Source organism: Alternaria ventricosa (genome assembly GCF_023758065.1).
Source record: "Alternaria ventricosa strain BMP 2768 chromosome Unknown scaffold_5, whole genome shotgun sequence".
Classification (NCBI taxonomy): domain Eukaryota; kingdom Fungi; phylum Ascomycota; class Dothideomycetes; order Pleosporales; family Pleosporaceae; genus Alternaria; species Alternaria ventricosa.
The window spans coordinates 1,855,412-1,871,019 of record NW_026055685.1 but is presented as its reverse complement, the minus strand read 5'-3'; the positions used below and the strand labels follow the sequence as shown (position 1 = coordinate 1,871,019).

The window sequence follows — 15,608 nt, the reverse complement described above, 5'->3', positions numbered from 1 at the left end:
ACGATTTCAAAACAGGATTACCGCCGTATGTTGCTTTTGGACGAAAGAAACGCTGTCATATGCCGACCGTGTCTTTAAACGAGTGAGGTGTCGTGGTTCGTGGTTGAGTCTCTTCGACCCCTTCCATGCGCACATCTCTGTCCCTGGATTCTGATGAAGTTGGCAAGGGCGCAGAGATGGGCGTGTATGTTGAGTATGCCTGGCTGCGATTCGGGTCGCCAGACCCATATTGTAGTGGAGACTCCATTTCGCTGGTTGCGCGATGCTTCTCTAATTCCAATGGTGTTGGCCTCGTTCGTCTTCTCTTTCCTGAGGAGGACTCTGACCCATGTTCTACCCCGATTTGTTGCTGTGGTGTCATCGCGGGAGCCAATTGGGAAGGCGCTGATGGCGGAGGTGTTCGATCGTGCGGCCGAGGATCCGGTCCAAGTGGTGACGGTTCAGGTGGTGCGGTGATGGATTGTCTCCCCCTCCTAGGTGGTGGGTACACCTCGCCCCTCGCAGCAGCCTCTTGCGCTCTTTGTTGCGCCTCCGCTTTCGTAGGTCTTCCGCGTTTCTTTTTGTTCGCTGGTTCGCCAGATGGATTTATAGTAGATGTGTAGGCAGGGCCGGCAGGCATAAAATCTCCAGGGTAGGAATGAGGGGGTCGAGGTTGTAGTAGGCGGCCAATGGGCGTTTGGGCTTCTTGCTGATGGGGTCGTTTTCTCGAGAGATCGGGCGCAGGATATACTATTGGGGCAGGTAGCTGGGGGCGTCGGTAATCTTGTCCAGGCGCGACGAAGTTGGTCGCGAGACTGTCAAACGCCATCTGGCTAGAGCGAACCGACCGGCCTGCGTCGCGTTAGTATTATATTCTTGTGTGGAGATTACGTGTAATGTTATAAGAATGAGCGTGTTTACGAGAGCGCAGAGGACCAAACATACCAGGAGGTAAAGCCATGTCGTTCCATCGTGGCTGGATGTTTGCGTCGCGTATAAATTGAAAGAGAACGTGAGATGGTATGGGGGCCGCTTTTAGTACTTCAGCAAGTAAATATACCTGATGTGGTTGAATTAGTGACCTACACATAGCGAATGGGTGTGTTACAATGGGTAAGAGGGTACGTACCTTTTCATGCTCTGCCCATGGTGGCTCGCGCGAGCTCGAGGGCTCCATGTCGTGATCCTCGATACGCTCAAAATACGCGAGGGCAGAGACCAAGAAGTAGCTACGGCAAAAGCTTGCTGTATGCAACCAGACTAATCGAGCATCGATCACAAGGCCGTAAAGTAAGTGGACCGGCGCGAAGAGCGACGCGCCCTCGCGCGCGGTTGTATAGCTGCGTCTACCAACAGAACAAACGAGAGTGCTGAAACGAAAGAGTAACGAGCGGTAGAAGAAGAGCACTAAAATCAAAGAAACCTGCGGCGGGCTCTGGTTGTCGATTTCATGCCAGCAGGCAAGAAGTGTGTGTCAAAAGGGACCACATGAGGCTGGGTCAAAATAATTAGGAGAGACAGCTTCCCGTGAGAGATTACTGGGGAGAGCCACCCGGTATGTTATACATTAGCGGCTTCTCTTCAAAGACGAATGGGACGCGACTAGTCCCCACACCCAGGACGCAGCGTCCAAGACTTCACGCACGGTATCTGTCTAAATCAGTACTTGTCGCAAATCGATAACGAGGACTACGTATGTAACCTAGATCTGGCGGCGCTTTACCCCATCTCGAAAGCCTCTGTGGATGTTCGAAAACGATTGCGCAAACCGATGAGCCAATCGCCTAGAAGGCAGGGCCAAGCCGTGTCTCACCAGCCCTGGATGGTTTAGCCTGAGACCAACGGCCCTTCCCTTGCAAACCAGTCCCCTGCCTTCCTTTTTCCTCATGTACGCTGCCGCCTTTTGTCTCGGGGGTTTGACAGTACCGTGTTGCTCCAGATGGCCGCAAGCGTCATCGCAAGGAGGCTGAACTGTCGCGACGCGCAGCAGCGCTGGTGTCCTGCACGCAATCTGGCAAGAACGGTTCAGCGCGGATCGTCATGAGCGCGTCGCGCCAGATGGGGCAGCGGAAGACGGCCTCGTCATCCCTGTCAACGGTGCGATGTGTAGTCTGTTCCAGGACGGCTGCGCGAAAGGTGTGTATCGAGAGGCACAAACTTCGCAGCAGCGTAGCTTGACTCTTTCTTTCTTTCTTATACCTGGCGAGCGACCACAGGGCGCGCATGCATAGACACGTAGCACTCGCCCGGTGGTCTTCCTCACCGTATGCTACGCGGAGCCAGTCGAGACAGTCGACGATCGGGAGCGGGCCGCGACTCGGCATAGCCCCCAATGGCATTCACGAGCGTCCGCTAGGTGCAAGTGTCTGCTCTCATGGCGCAGATGTGCCGCTGATTCGCAGCGAGTGACACTCTGGGCCAAGTCGAGGCGGAGGTTAGCCGGTGTGGCCAGGTCAGCTGTCGTGCCGGCGTCATGGGTGCTGCTGTGTAGGAGTTGTAGCCGTTCGGTGAAAGTTTGCGCTAGTATATTTGTGGACCCGTGCAGCTTCGTTCGCTTAAGTAAGCCACTTGGATGCCATCGCCAGCGACATCGCGATGCGCCATTCGCGATCCTAGCTCACCCTGCTAGCAAGGTTAGTCTTTCGGAAAGATTGTCCGCACAATTTGGACCACGACCCCAGCGCAAGCATGCATATCGACGCGGAAGTCGAGACTCTCCGACCGCCAGCGACCTTGAGTCAGTAGCCAAACAGAACTCAGACGTATCTTGACATCAACATATACCTCTGTAGTCTATACATGTAATGATCGTGTATCGCTGTTCAGCGCGGGTTCGCGTCTTCCAAGGTTCAGTCACGTCGCGAACAAAGCCATTCTTTTTGAGAAATTGGGTTCGCGCTAGCTCTGATCCAACCCGGGACCTCTAAGAAAAGGAACGAAACATGATGATTCCACGACCAGCCACACCATATATTCCGATGACTGAACATCCGGCATGAACATCAAAGCTTGCGGTGACTGACCTGAGTCGTGGTAGACGTACGTTGCTTTCACGAGCTCCCGAGGTCTGGTCAACACGTCGCATCACCCTGGATCTTTTCTCGGCCCGTGGAAACCGTGTATCTATAATCTCGGTGACTCGCGCATGTCACTCCGAAATCGAATGTATCCTGATACATCGGTCACTGCTCATTGCCCGTTAGCTGCGGCCGTGATACTACTTCGAATCAAGGGTGCTTACTTTCGTCTATTGTGTAGTCGCATTTGCGTATATATTAGTTTCCTCATGTAGTAAAGATCCGTGCAACACGTTGGGCTTTCCCAGTCCGTACATAGCAAGGACGCGTGACATGAGTTCTCCGCACCAAATGAGTTTGTGTAAGTGAGCACTCCCCTGGAACATTAAACGAAGTCATGATGCTTTGTCCTGCTTGCCTAATTGATTCCGACCTTCTGACAACACCTTAGTGATTCTACAAATCGCCAAGACTTCATGTCCCGCAAAGTAGCGCTGTAGTCCGATGTCCCAGCGTCTCCGCGGACCCGAGCAAAGCAGTCAATGGTCATGATCTCATCATCGTATTTTTCCAGTGGCATCACTTGATAGAAACATGTGTGCGCGCAGATGGAAACATGGTCGGAGGGGCCCTGCATCACGGACTCTGGGAGGCCGAGGCTGGACCAATTGGCTAACGCTAGTTTTCGTCCGCATCTCCAAAGTATCAACCAGAATTCAGCGCATCGCGTCGCGCGAAGCACCACTCGAACACATCGTCCACTGACCGAATTCGCGTGCTCAGGCTTCCTTCGCGACAACCGCGGACTAGAAAGAATTGCCTACCGTGCCGTCGTCGAGGCAAGAGCCCGGACCCACGAAACGCCTGGCTGCGCCGACGGCTCCATCCCGCGTACCTTATGGCGACAGCGACAGCGTCAGGGAAACACATACCTCCATAAAGCCCCTATTGCTCGGCGCATCGAGCGCAGTCTGGGCGCATAGCAGATCCGGGTCGTGTGCCGCCTTGTGTCTAGGGGAGGCGAAATCTTTGCTCCCGTCAGTATCCAGAACGACCGACGCTCTTCTCCAGCAGTCGCCCTGCATTCAAGCGTGCTAGGAGCTGCATCTGGAGTGCTCAGTGTATGTTTGTCGCCTGGATTATGAGGTGAATAGGCTCTTGGTTCTGCGTGTGTGATATTGGACATCGGCCGTTAGCGTCCCTCTCATTCAGATTCTCGCGATCCTCCACCCTCTGCCTCAGCACCTTCCACCACCCCCACGCCTCTCAACGATATGTCGGACAGCGAGTCGGACCAAAACACGGCTCAGCTCGAGCCGGAGCTACGCGAGATGAAGCTGGAAGGCGCGACCTCGGGAGGAGCAGGTGAGGGCAAGAGCACCACTCAGGTGAAGGTGGAGGGAGATTCGCTCGACCGCGCGTCCACGCCTCTCGCCATACCTCCCAGGCTCAAGACGCGATCCAAGTCTCAGTCGCCCATGGCAAAACACGAGCTCAATACTCCATCACCCGGCAGCGCCCATGAAGAGATCGTGGGGGGAGATATTGTGCTGAAGATGGAACCCGGCAAAGCCCCCAAGCTCTCGCGCTCCGCCTCCCAAAAAGTCGTCACTCGCGCACCTCCGCTATACCTCGACCTCCCCGATTCGACCGCTGCCGCCAAAGAAACCTTCGTCGTCCTCCCAGAATGCACCTACGCGAACAAGACCATCGGCACGACCGACCCTGCGCTCGAATGCGACTGCCAGGAAGAATACGACTCTACAACCAAGACCAACCATGCCTGTGGCGAAGACTCCGACTGCATCAACCGCGCGACAAAGATGGAGTGCTTGGGTGACTGCAGCTGTGGTCGCAAGTGCCAGAATCAGCGCTTTCAACGGAAACAATATGCAGACGTTACGGTTATTAAGACGGAGAAGAAGGGCTTTGGTCTTCGCGCCAACAAGAACATGGCTCCCGGTGATTTCGTCTTTGAGTACATCGGCGAGGTCATTGACGAGCGCACCTTCCGCCGCCGCATGGGCCAATACGATGAGGAGGGAATCAAGCACTTCTACTTCATGTCGCTTACCAAGGGCGAGTTCGTGGATGCAACGAAAAAGGGCAATCTTGGTCGCTTTTGTAATCACTCGTGCAACCCCAACTGTTTCGTCGACAAATGGGTTGTTGGGGACAAGCTGCGTATGGGCATATTCGTTGAGCGCAACGTCAAGGCAGGCGAAGAACTCGTCTTCAACTACAATGTCGACCGCTACGGCGCGGATCCGCAGCCCTGCTACTGTGGAGAGCCAAACTGCAGTGGTTTTATCGGCGGAAAGACCCAATCCGACAATGCGACAAACCTTAACAACGATACGATTGCGGCGCTCGGAATCGATGATGGTGTTGGTTGGGGTACGGCAGTCGCCAAGAAGCCCCGCAAGAAGAAGGCCAGCGAGGATGATGAGGAATACATCAGCGACTTGCAGCCACGCGAGCTTGAAGAGGACGCAGTCAACAAGGTTCTGACAGCTCTGCGCAGCTGCGAAGAGAAATGGATTGCTGTCAAACTTCTCAGCCGCATGCAAACCGACAACGAGAGAATCGGCCATCGCATTGTCCAATTCCACGGTTACGAGTTTTTGAAGACAACATTGAACAAATGGAAGGAAGATCATAACGTTGTTCTGCAAATACTGGACATTCTTCACAGGCTGCCGCGCATTACCCGCAACAAGATCCAAGACTCTGGAATCGAAGACGCAGTGAGCAAGGTGAAGGACTGCGGAGAAGAACGAGTAGAAGAGGCTGCGAAGAAGCTATTGACCGCATGGAGTAAGCTGGAGATTGGCTACCGGATACCGCGCTTGAAGAGAGATCCAAATGCTGGCACCACTGCTCGAACCGAGAATCATTTCGAACGACGCGAGAGAGGCCGTGAGCGATCCAGGTCTAGGTCAAAGTCGCCATCTACGATTGCGCCCAAAGGCCCGTCTGCAGCAAACGTCCCGTCCGGTCCTCGCGGCGTGATAAATGCGCCTCGCGGTCCGGCTGGCTTCTTTGCTCCTGCGCGACCCGTCATGCGACCAAGACCTTTCAACGCCCTTCCCCAGGGTTGGTTCCAAGCTACAGCTGAGAATGGCTCGACATATTTCTACAACTCCAATGGCATCACACAATGGCAACGGCCGACGCAGCCTGCAGATGCCCCGCCTCCTCCGCCAAACAAAGCTAGAAGTGACACCCAGCTATTGCAAGACATCATATCCAGCATTACCTCGAACGGCACACCCACCGGGCCCTCCGCATCTACCACCCCACAGCCAGTAGCTAACGAGGATATGGAATCCAGTTCCGGTCGTGAAAAGTGGCGTACCCTGTCAAGAGAAAAACAGGAGAAGGTGTATGAAGCGACAGTGAGTAATTCCCAGTATTTCGTGAAGCATGTCTGACCCTCATAGCTTTCACCACACGTCATGACCGTGACAAGCCATTATCGCAAGAAGCTCGAAAAGACGGAGATCAAGAGACTCAGCAAAGAGGTTGCGCAGAAGCTTGTACGAGGTGACTACAAGTCTGGTCGCGTCAAGGACCCGACAGCCAAGATCAGTTCCAACCACGAGAACACCATCAAGAAATACGTCAAAGACTTCATGGACAAGGCCGTCAAGAAGAAGGAAGAGCGACAGAGAGTCAAGGCTGCCCAAGGCGGTTCAAAATCCGACCTCACCAACGAGTCCCCCAGCACTCCACAAGCACCAAGCGGAGATGCCAACGACGTCTCTCCCACCGACTCCACATCCGACCTAAAGCGAAAGAGGGACGAAGAGACGCAATCCGGCTCACCAAAGCGAACAAGGACAAGTTCTGAAAACCAGGAATCAGCGCCGCCGCCTCCGCCACCACCCCCAGCAACCACCGATGTCGAAGAGACCCTCACGCCCATGGACGAAGCTTCCAGTTTATCCTTCCTCGACGCAACCTCACAAAGTGCTATCGGCTCCAAGCCATCCATTCAACTAGACGGCTATGGTAGCCCCATGCAACTCGCGACACCTCCGACTAACGGTTCTGGTGATCAGCGGTCTCGACCCGTCAATGGAGGCCAACAACAGCGTTCATAGTATACGATGTGAGCAAGGCATACTTTATTCGAGTTTATGTATTACCGCTCTTTTCTCAGATTCTTATTCTTTGTAATTCTTCGGTTCGGAAGTTCAATACGTTCGTTCGGCCAGATGGCTCGGATGGGATAGTGCTAGCATTATATGGCGTTGGTGGGAAAAGATTAGTGGGAACTGTGGTGTAGTGGGGATGGTTCATTGGAGAGTGGTGGATATGAAGGGGGTAGGAACACATATGTATTATGTTGGGAATTGAATCAAGAGAGATATCTACATTCGTTTCCTGTACTGTGCGTGAATCTGTGATGCCTTACTTTTAGGCTCGTCGACCACATCCAATTAGGATAGCCCACCCCTTTCACCTTCACTTTTACAAAAACGCAAAAAAAAAACCATGCTATTGTACCACACCCGTCTATTGTGCCCAGCCATCTCAATAAACCGCGCACATCTCTCCACTGCAGGTAGCATATATAAAGCAGACAATTCGTTCTCATCCTCTCCTTCGATATCTCACACACTACCTTACCTACTACACATCCAATTCCCACACTCCCACAACAAACCAACAAACCACTTACTGACTACAACAAGATGCCACCTACTCAATCATCATCTCACCTGGTGGATTGCCACCCACAACCACGTCCCTCCCAACCCGAAATCCAGCCAGGCGCCTACAACCCGCTGTCCCCCGACTACTTCTGGGACACAGCATACACATTCCCTTCCCCCATGGCAACTACACCCCTCCCCGTGGTCATCAAAGCCACCCACAAACCCACAATGTCGGCGGCAACCCACACCGCCGCCAAAGCAGCCACCCCTCCCCACGCCCCGGGTAGTCAGCAACCCCATCTTCGCAACCGCTGCGCAAAGCCTGTTAAAGGCCCTGTATTCGGCAACGCTCGCGGACCGCCACCCGCCAACCCTTGGGGTGGCGACGTCTTCGCCAGGATCAAGGCTGATGATGAGGTTGTGAGGGAGCGGGCAAATGAGGAGATTGAGAGGGAAGGGGGTTTGTTCCGTCCCAAGATGACGCAGACGTGGAGGGGTGGGGGTGGGAAGAAGGTAATTGAGGTGTTTGAGGAGGAGATGGGGGAGTGAGATGGAGTGAGATGGGATGAGGTTTGGCGGGTATGCGGTGGTTCATTTTGAGATAGGGAACTAGTTGAAGAGGTTTTGAAAGGTTCCATAGCTTCTCCATGAATTCCTCTCCAAGTACTCACTCTACCTACTTCCCCAGCACCTTATCCCCAACCGCCTGCGCCATCATCCCCGCATTAGCAACACTACTCTCCAGCGTCCCCGCCACCCTCATGAAATTCACAGCCAAAACCTCCAACCCCTTCTCCTCACACAACTTCCACGCATTAAATCCCCATCGGTCCTTCAAATCCTGCATCTCGCCCTGCTTCCCCTGCGCCGCAGCCGCATACACCTTCTGCATCTCGCGCAAGTCCTCGGGGCGGACTTCAATCTTGTCAGAGCCGCGGGCGAGTATGAATACGTAGCGATGCGGGCGTGGCGAGATGTAATTGGGGAGAGGAGCCGGGCGCACGTAAGGCGAGCGTATGGCGGCGGAGTGGTGCGAGAGTGTGCCGTTGGAGTCGCAGGAAAGGTTTGTGATGAGCCAGTGGCGGACTTGGCCGAAGGATGTGTCGTTGTTTGTCATGAGGTCGGGGTCTACCATCATGAGCACGAGGTTATCCAGGGTTTCGCTGGGCTGGGCGCGACGTCAGTGGGTGTAGTATATGAGATTAGTGAGAATGCTCACTACAGGATCGAGCAAGACTTTTGGTTCTTCTTTCGTGTCGGCGTTGGCTAGTTCCTTGCCTGGCGTATCGAGTTTGCCGTTGGTCCATTCTAATGTTAGGTTGTAGGAGAGATTGATGGTGTCGGGGAGGACGTCTGGGATGACTTTGTGCTCGAGGAGAGCTTGCTTTGTGGCTTGCGTGTTCGCCATATTGTAATATCTTGTTGAGTTGTTGCAATGCGAGAAGCTATCTAAAGTTGCAGTACTCTTAAGACAAAGTACATCGCTCAAGTATTATACCAACCAGCGATCGAATATGCCGGAGGGACGCGCGCATTACGAGTGTTCACGCATCATGCATCGTCACTTTCGGGAGCGATCCGCTCTCGTGATTGCGCAGCCGAATAGCTGTAGCCGGTCTGCAAGTGCTTTCTTTGGTTAGTTGATGCGGATGTGCATCTGGAAAGGCACGCTGGATCGCCGTTGTGGTACGATTGTAGAGATGACGTTGCTATGACACGCATGAGACACGCGATGGACCGGGGCGGAGTGCTAGCCCGAATCAAGTCCGGCCACTGTGATTAGATGTGATGATGGGGACGCGCCCGAAAGCATAAATGATAATTTAGGTGAAGACGAACACTCGGAGACAAGAGATCACGGGGAAGTACAGCAACAGTATATATGGTTCGAAATGATCATTGATTCTGCTCAGAGAGCCTTGGTCTACATAGAAGCCAACACCCAAAGCAAGATCCATCCACATCCAACCCATCATGCAATCACCAACACCATGCATACCCCCAACCCACCGTTAGCAACAACCAAAGGAAAAAGAGCAGACTTACACATCGTTGCGTCCCAAGCATCTAGTTCATCTCCCACCCCCTCACACAAACTCAAGTGCAAGAGAGCAGTCGACTATCCAGGCAGCACCACGAGGAGGCGCAAGGGTCCGACTTCTACCGCCCGTCCCCCTCTTGCGATCGCCTGGCACGCCCACCAGCGACCCATTTTCTCCATCGGCAAACACTCTTTGCATCCTGCCCGAAGCCCACCCAACCAAAGTTGGCGTTATCAGGTCCGCAATAGCAGTCTGCCCCTCGCTACATCGCAGGTAGTCAACGCCGCAAACAAAAAAGAAGCGACGCGTATACCGCGGGACACCTCGCTTCATCATCACCCACCGAAGTGGAAACAAACAGCAAGACCGGAACACTTTTCGCTTCCTCCCGGGCCGGTTCAAAAAATGAGCCGGCGCGGTCCACGCTAGCAGTTCCTCGCTAGGTTGCAGCAGCTGAAGCCACGAGTGGCCAGCGCGCAGACAGTGAAGACCTTGGGCCGTCGGCTGGATGAGGCGACATTGCAAGGCCGGAGACATTTTCTCGCTTCCTCCCTGACCCGAACAACAAGTTGTCTACAGTTCGTCGCCGACAGCTCGCCGCTAACAAACAAGTCGTCCGCAGCAAACGTCAACAATAGGTCGTGACAGGCATTCGTCGTCTGAGTCAAGTCGCGATAGCAGTCTGCCACGCATACCCCGCAGTCAAAACACCGTCGCACTAGAAACAACAGGTAAATCCCACGGGGGTGCCTCGCTCCATCCCGTACAGTGATGAGGACAGAGCTCGGCGAATGGTAAAGCCCAGTCACTCCATAAAGAAGCAAGCGGCTGCGTTTACCAAAGAAAGGACCGTTGTAAAACCAGATATCCAAGCACCGCTGATCCGTAAAGGGGCAGTGAGAAGATAGAAACAAGCCGGCGTAGCAACAGTCCAGGACGATTTTTTCGATGTTTTTTTGTCGATTTTTTCGTTTTTTGTGATGGTAGGCCAAACCAACGTGTTTTGCAGGCACGCGGGCAGGATACCAAACACGGGGTGTTCGATATGCCATCAGATGGCAACACGAACGAAAGGGTACTAGCCATCAACGCCGAGAGGGGTTTTCGGGACCCATCGGCTCCGGTCATTCCCCCACACTGTAGTGCCCGTAAGGGCGATTCCAATAAAATTCTCGATAAAGTTTGACACAATAAGTTCAACACGATAGGTTTTTCCACGAATGTCCATGCCATACTGTCGAGCACTGGCAGCGGTACACGCCATGACTTACCCGGAAAGGGAGAGTCCATGGGTATACAGTTGTCGTCGACAGTCCACGCATGGACGGGAACACCCAACGAACAGGCCGTCGCACACATGCGGCGACAGCCCATTCGCGAGGACAGAAACTGTCCTCCGAAGGGAGGCGGGTGCTTGTATGCAAGTTGAGCCAGGGACCATTACGGTCTGTCAGAGAACCCCAACCATCTGCTCCAGACAAGAGCAGAGGCCGGGAGAACTCAATATCTGTTGGCATCTTCCGCACTCGGCAACCTCTAAAAAGAGTGCCACTGGCGACGGGGTTACGCGAACGTTCCCTGCAGTACAAGTCCGCGAGTCGGCAACGTAATCGGTCAACGGGAGGGACGTATGCGAGCGGGCTGTGTCCGGAAGGCGAGGGCGTAGAAGGCGGAACTAGAAGAAGGAGGAGAGGGCGTGCTTCCACCACCTCCCCACCTCCTCCCCTCCGCCTCCCCCACCCACCCAGGATGGACGAATGGACGGATGGACGTAAACGAGCAGGCTGTATCCAGACGGCGAAGGTAAACTCGAACGAAGCGGACGGATCCGAAGGAAGCAGGCGTACCTGAAGGCGCGGGCGTACCCGAAAGTAAGATGTAACATCGGGGCTCAAAGGCGGGACTCGGAGAAGGCAGCAGCCGGGAAGATGAAGGAGGCAGCAGAAGAAGACGAGGTGATGAGAAGGATGGAAGGAAGTGCTTCCACCTTCTCCCCGTCCCCTGCCCACCGCCTCCCTGATCAACCCATTTGCACAATGGCCAAGACATCGGGGGACGTGCGGTAGAGGGTGCCTGTGAGCAATATTGCCGTGGACCATGCGGTCTATCGGAGGCTTCTGCGAGGAAGCCTCCATATCGCAGGCATCTTCCACGCTCGCCTCCCTGAACAGGGTGGCACTAGTGGCGGGGATACGGCGAACCGTTTCCCTTGCTGACAGGTTCTCATCGCGAAGCATTTTTTGGCGGGCAGGTGAAGGAAACAGCAAGAAGAGGGTTGAGAGAGACCGTGTTTCCAGTCTCCTCACCTTGTCCCTGCCGCCTGCTTCACCCACCCTGTGAGGAAAGGATACTCTACCTGAAACCAGTAAGGCGAGCGAATCGGTAGGGGAGCCAAACTCGAGCCAACAGGAACGGAAGGAGGACAAGGAGCACACCAGTCTCAAACCCGGGAACACAAAATGAGGTAGACCAAAAGTACTCCGAAGAGTTTGACACAAAAGCGCGAAGCAAGCCATGGCTGTCCGTAAAGGGAGAGCTTAGGTGCAATCGCAGTAGTACACCCTTTCGTCACGCTAGTCTGGGAAGCGGGTAGATGCGAGGACGCAGAAGAAGAGAGAACCAGAAGAAGGAGGAGAGGGGGTGTTTCCACCTCCTCCCCAGCTCCTCCCAGCTGTCTCCCTTCCAACTCCCCCACCCACCCATGCCCCACAGACCAGCTTACGATTGAGGGCGACTCGGCCATGACATGATTCTCATGTTTAGGCCTGAAGAGAGGAAGTGACTGTAGCCAAAAGAACGCCGTGGACGGTAAGGTCTGTCGGAGACTTCCAAGGAAGTATCGATATCGCAGGCTTCTTCCACACTCGTACATCTGAAAAGACGACACTGGTGGCGGGGAATGCTCCCTTTGACTAACAGACTCCTCTGTCCGTGTGACACCAAAGGTGATAATAATCGCGGTCGACTGCAGTCGCCGTAAACATGCAAGAGCAGAGGCTGCGCGCCTCAGCTCCAAAAGAGCTTACCAACCAGTATCCCGACAGTCTCTGTAAGGTTACCCATGCCCTGCCAGCAACAAGGAGGACCTGCCACCGGTTGTCCTCGTCGATAACGCGCACAAGAAACAGTAAGAGAAGCCTTGACTTCCTACATATGCTTGGACTGCCGTGAAGGGGACGCATGCGCTCGCGTCAATGAACCACGGACGGTTGACGTCTGTTGTAGCGCCAAGGCCACTATCTGTTGGTATCTTCCACGCGCGACAACCTGAGAAGGCGACACCGGTGGCGGGGAGTATTCCCTGGCGTGAGGTTGTGCGTCCCCCTCATGGCTGTCTGTCCGCTACACCAATGGTGTTTGCAAGACTCGTAGGACTCGGAGGAGGGAGTGGAGAGGGAGGAGCTCATCGCGCGGCATCGATCGTGGTGTCGGTTGGCAACTGCGGTCGATGGCGGCGACGTGGTCGGAATGACATGAGATGGCGTAGTGAGAACGTGGAAGCAAGCGCTGCTTGACGAAAAAAAGTGATGCATGGAGGAAAAGAAGTGTGAGAATCCCTCAGACGGTGAAGTGAGGGTAACAAGGCCAGGAAACTGTTGCTGGAAGGAAGGTGTGTCACGTATCGAGGTGTGTATGTGTGCCTGTGGTGGTTGCCTGGCACGACGCTAGACACCAGTAAATAGCACCACGTATCAATCATAAAAGGAGAAAATGGGGAATACCAAGCTACTCTGTGTAGAGAATGTGCGGAAAGCCAACCATGGTACCGATGCCACATCCGGCGTAGGACGACCCGTTTCAGGGCCAGACGAACAGTGTTGCTAGAACTGAGCTGTGAGCATGGCCAGTCTCCGTAGTACTTCTCGTATCACCGTGAAGCTCGGAGGCCATGTAGTCGCAAAGCCAGGCGTGTTCGTCCTTGGTAGCCGTGGGCCGGATGGTGGTGGGGTACATTCATGACTGTCTTGGCCTATAGTCTCGTTTCGAATTTACCTAGGTGGAGGGACGGTTGAACCGGACAAGCTCATTCGACGAATTCCAGGAAATCCGGTGTAGCACAAGTCCGGTCGGTGGTCCGCTCGTCGAAAACTAATCGCTATCTCCTAGAAGTTCAGCGAGCTCCGCTTCTTCTTCCGCTGTCATCATGCCCTCTTTGCGCTCGGGCTCCTTGTCCTCTTTCTTACCGAGACGCTCGTCTTCGGCCTCTTGGATGGCCTTGGCAAGCTCTTGAGGCTTGAGGCTCCACTGTCTGACTGTAGCGTCAATGCTCACGCTGACTACGCGTTGGCCTAGCAGTAGAAGGCCGGTAACCTCTTCAAAATGCCCACTGAAAGTGTGATGCAGCTTGCCGCTGCTCTTGTCCCATACGCGAACCTCTTCGTCTCTGCATACGGAGACAAGCCAACCGCCGTCCTCGTCGATGGCAACATCGCGGACGAAATCAGGGTGCTCGAATGTCGAATCCTCTTCCCACTCACGGCCTCGGGAGAGACACTTAGCCGTCTTGTCTGCTGAAGCTGTCCATAGATCGCCGTCTGAATCGAAGTGTAGGGCATCGATGCTTGTCTCGTGGGCGATGATGGGCGACGGTTCGACCTCAGAGGCTGACGCCAACCCGATGGCCCACCGTCTGATCTCTCGGTCGCTTCCAGCGCTGAAGACTGTAGCAGTCTCTTTGCTGGGCTCGTAGTCGACCGGGTCTAGCGCAAGAGCGAGAATCCCTCGTGTGTGTCCCTTCAGTGTGTGTAGCTTCGAGCCCGCGGCGACGTCCCAAACGATGATGCTTGCATCCTGTGAAGCCGACACCAAGACCTCCTTGCCGTGTAGCGTAAATGCTATGACGGCCTTGACAAAGTCGCTATGGCCTTGGAAGCGCTTGGCGGGCTTGCGCGTGGAGAGGGTCCATGACCAGATCGACTTGTCCCAACACCCTGCAAATAGTGTGTCTGACTTTGGTGAAACGGCAACGGACGTGAGAGGGGCTACGGGCCCTGTGAAGGTGGCAGCGACCTTATTAGTCTACAAGGGGAGCTGTCAGCGATGACCTCATAGCTGAAGTGAAGCCACGAGGCGGCTGAGAAACGGAGGTCTGACCGACTTCAATGTTGATGCGCTTCACGTTGCCGGCTGCTTCGGCAACGTAGATGTGATTCTCATCGTGCGGGTCCGCGGTGAGTGCGAGGATCTTGGAGGGGAGCTTGAGGGGGTTGCCCTTGGTGTTCTTGGACTTGGCAGCCTTGCGAGCTGTCTCCTCGAGAGAGGAGCTACATGCTATCAGCTAAAGTAAAGGAAGATGGATGAAGATGGATGGAAGCCCATACGTCGTCTGGAAGTAGTGACCTGGATCGTTGGAGCGCGACATGATATAGGGTGGGAGGAGCGGTGACCGCCGGCAGGATTGTGTGACGGGCAGTGGGTCACGTTGGGCGTGTGACCAGCGACCCCGCTATTATGACTCCGTCCGTGGCCCGAAAGAAGCCTCCAGTAGCGGCCACATCACCGAGCTACCTCATGCAAGGGCGAAACTAAGCAGGTGGCAGTACACGTTGGTATCAAGACGAAACTCGACACAGTTACAACGCAATGTAAATTCTTACGACTCTGACTATGCCCAAGGCAGCACCTGGGCAGCATCTCCGTCTCTAACACGTGATCGCTCGAGCTCATTGTTGAGATGGAACCGAAAACACCGTACCGGAATCGAGGGAAGGAAGCTACTCGAAACTTGGACATTCGATAGACTCCTAGTTCGTTTATTCTGGGCGGATGATTAGTTCATGCCCTTGAATGGATGACGTAGCCTTCCCAGCTTCTAGCAGACCAGTCTCATCACCAAGAAGCACACAAAGACATTGATAACATAACAAATTTCATTTCGTCTCGTAGCGAGCAAGGATATAGTATTA

General features: G+C 54.4%; 4 protein-coding genes across 4 annotated transcripts; 2 read left to right on the top strand and 2 right to left on the bottom strand.

Moving 5' to 3' along the window:
• Positions 1–4,270: 4,270 nt before the first annotated feature.
• Positions 4,271–7,102, top strand: J4E93_003992 (uncharacterized protein; the record flags this gene model as incomplete). The annotated part of the gene is made up of 2 exons (XM_049341922.1): positions 4,271–6,394; positions 6,440–7,102. 2 exons carry the CDS (start codon positions 4,271–4,273, stop codon positions 7,100–7,102), a joined length of 2,787 nt encoding a protein of 928 aa, XP_049201427.1.
• Positions 7,103–7,696: 594 nt separating this feature from the next.
• On the top strand, positions 7,697–8,209 carry J4E93_003991 (uncharacterized protein; the record flags this gene model as incomplete). Its single annotated transcript, XM_049341921.1, has 1 exon — positions 7,697–8,209. One exon carries the CDS (start codon positions 7,697–7,699, stop codon positions 8,207–8,209), a length of 513 nt encoding a protein of 170 aa, XP_049201426.1.
• A 127-nt stretch (positions 8,210–8,336) lies between these two features.
• On the bottom strand, positions 8,337–9,068 carry J4E93_003990 (uncharacterized protein; the record flags this gene model as incomplete). The annotated part of the gene is made up of 2 exons (XM_049341920.1): positions 8,337–8,828; positions 8,883–9,068. 2 exons carry the CDS (start codon positions 9,066–9,068, stop codon positions 8,337–8,339), a joined length of 678 nt encoding a protein of 225 aa, XP_049201425.1.
• A 4,723-nt stretch (positions 9,069–13,791) lies between these two features.
• J4E93_003989 (uncharacterized protein) lies at positions 13,792–15,064 on the bottom strand (the record flags this gene model as incomplete). The annotated part of the gene is made up of 3 exons (XM_049341919.1): positions 13,792–14,721; positions 14,801–14,966; positions 15,024–15,064. The coding sequence occupies 3 exons, from the start codon at positions 15,062–15,064 to the stop codon at positions 13,792–13,794; spliced, it is 1,137 nt and encodes a 378-aa protein (XP_049201424.1).
• Between the last annotated feature and the right edge of the window lie 544 nt (positions 15,065–15,608).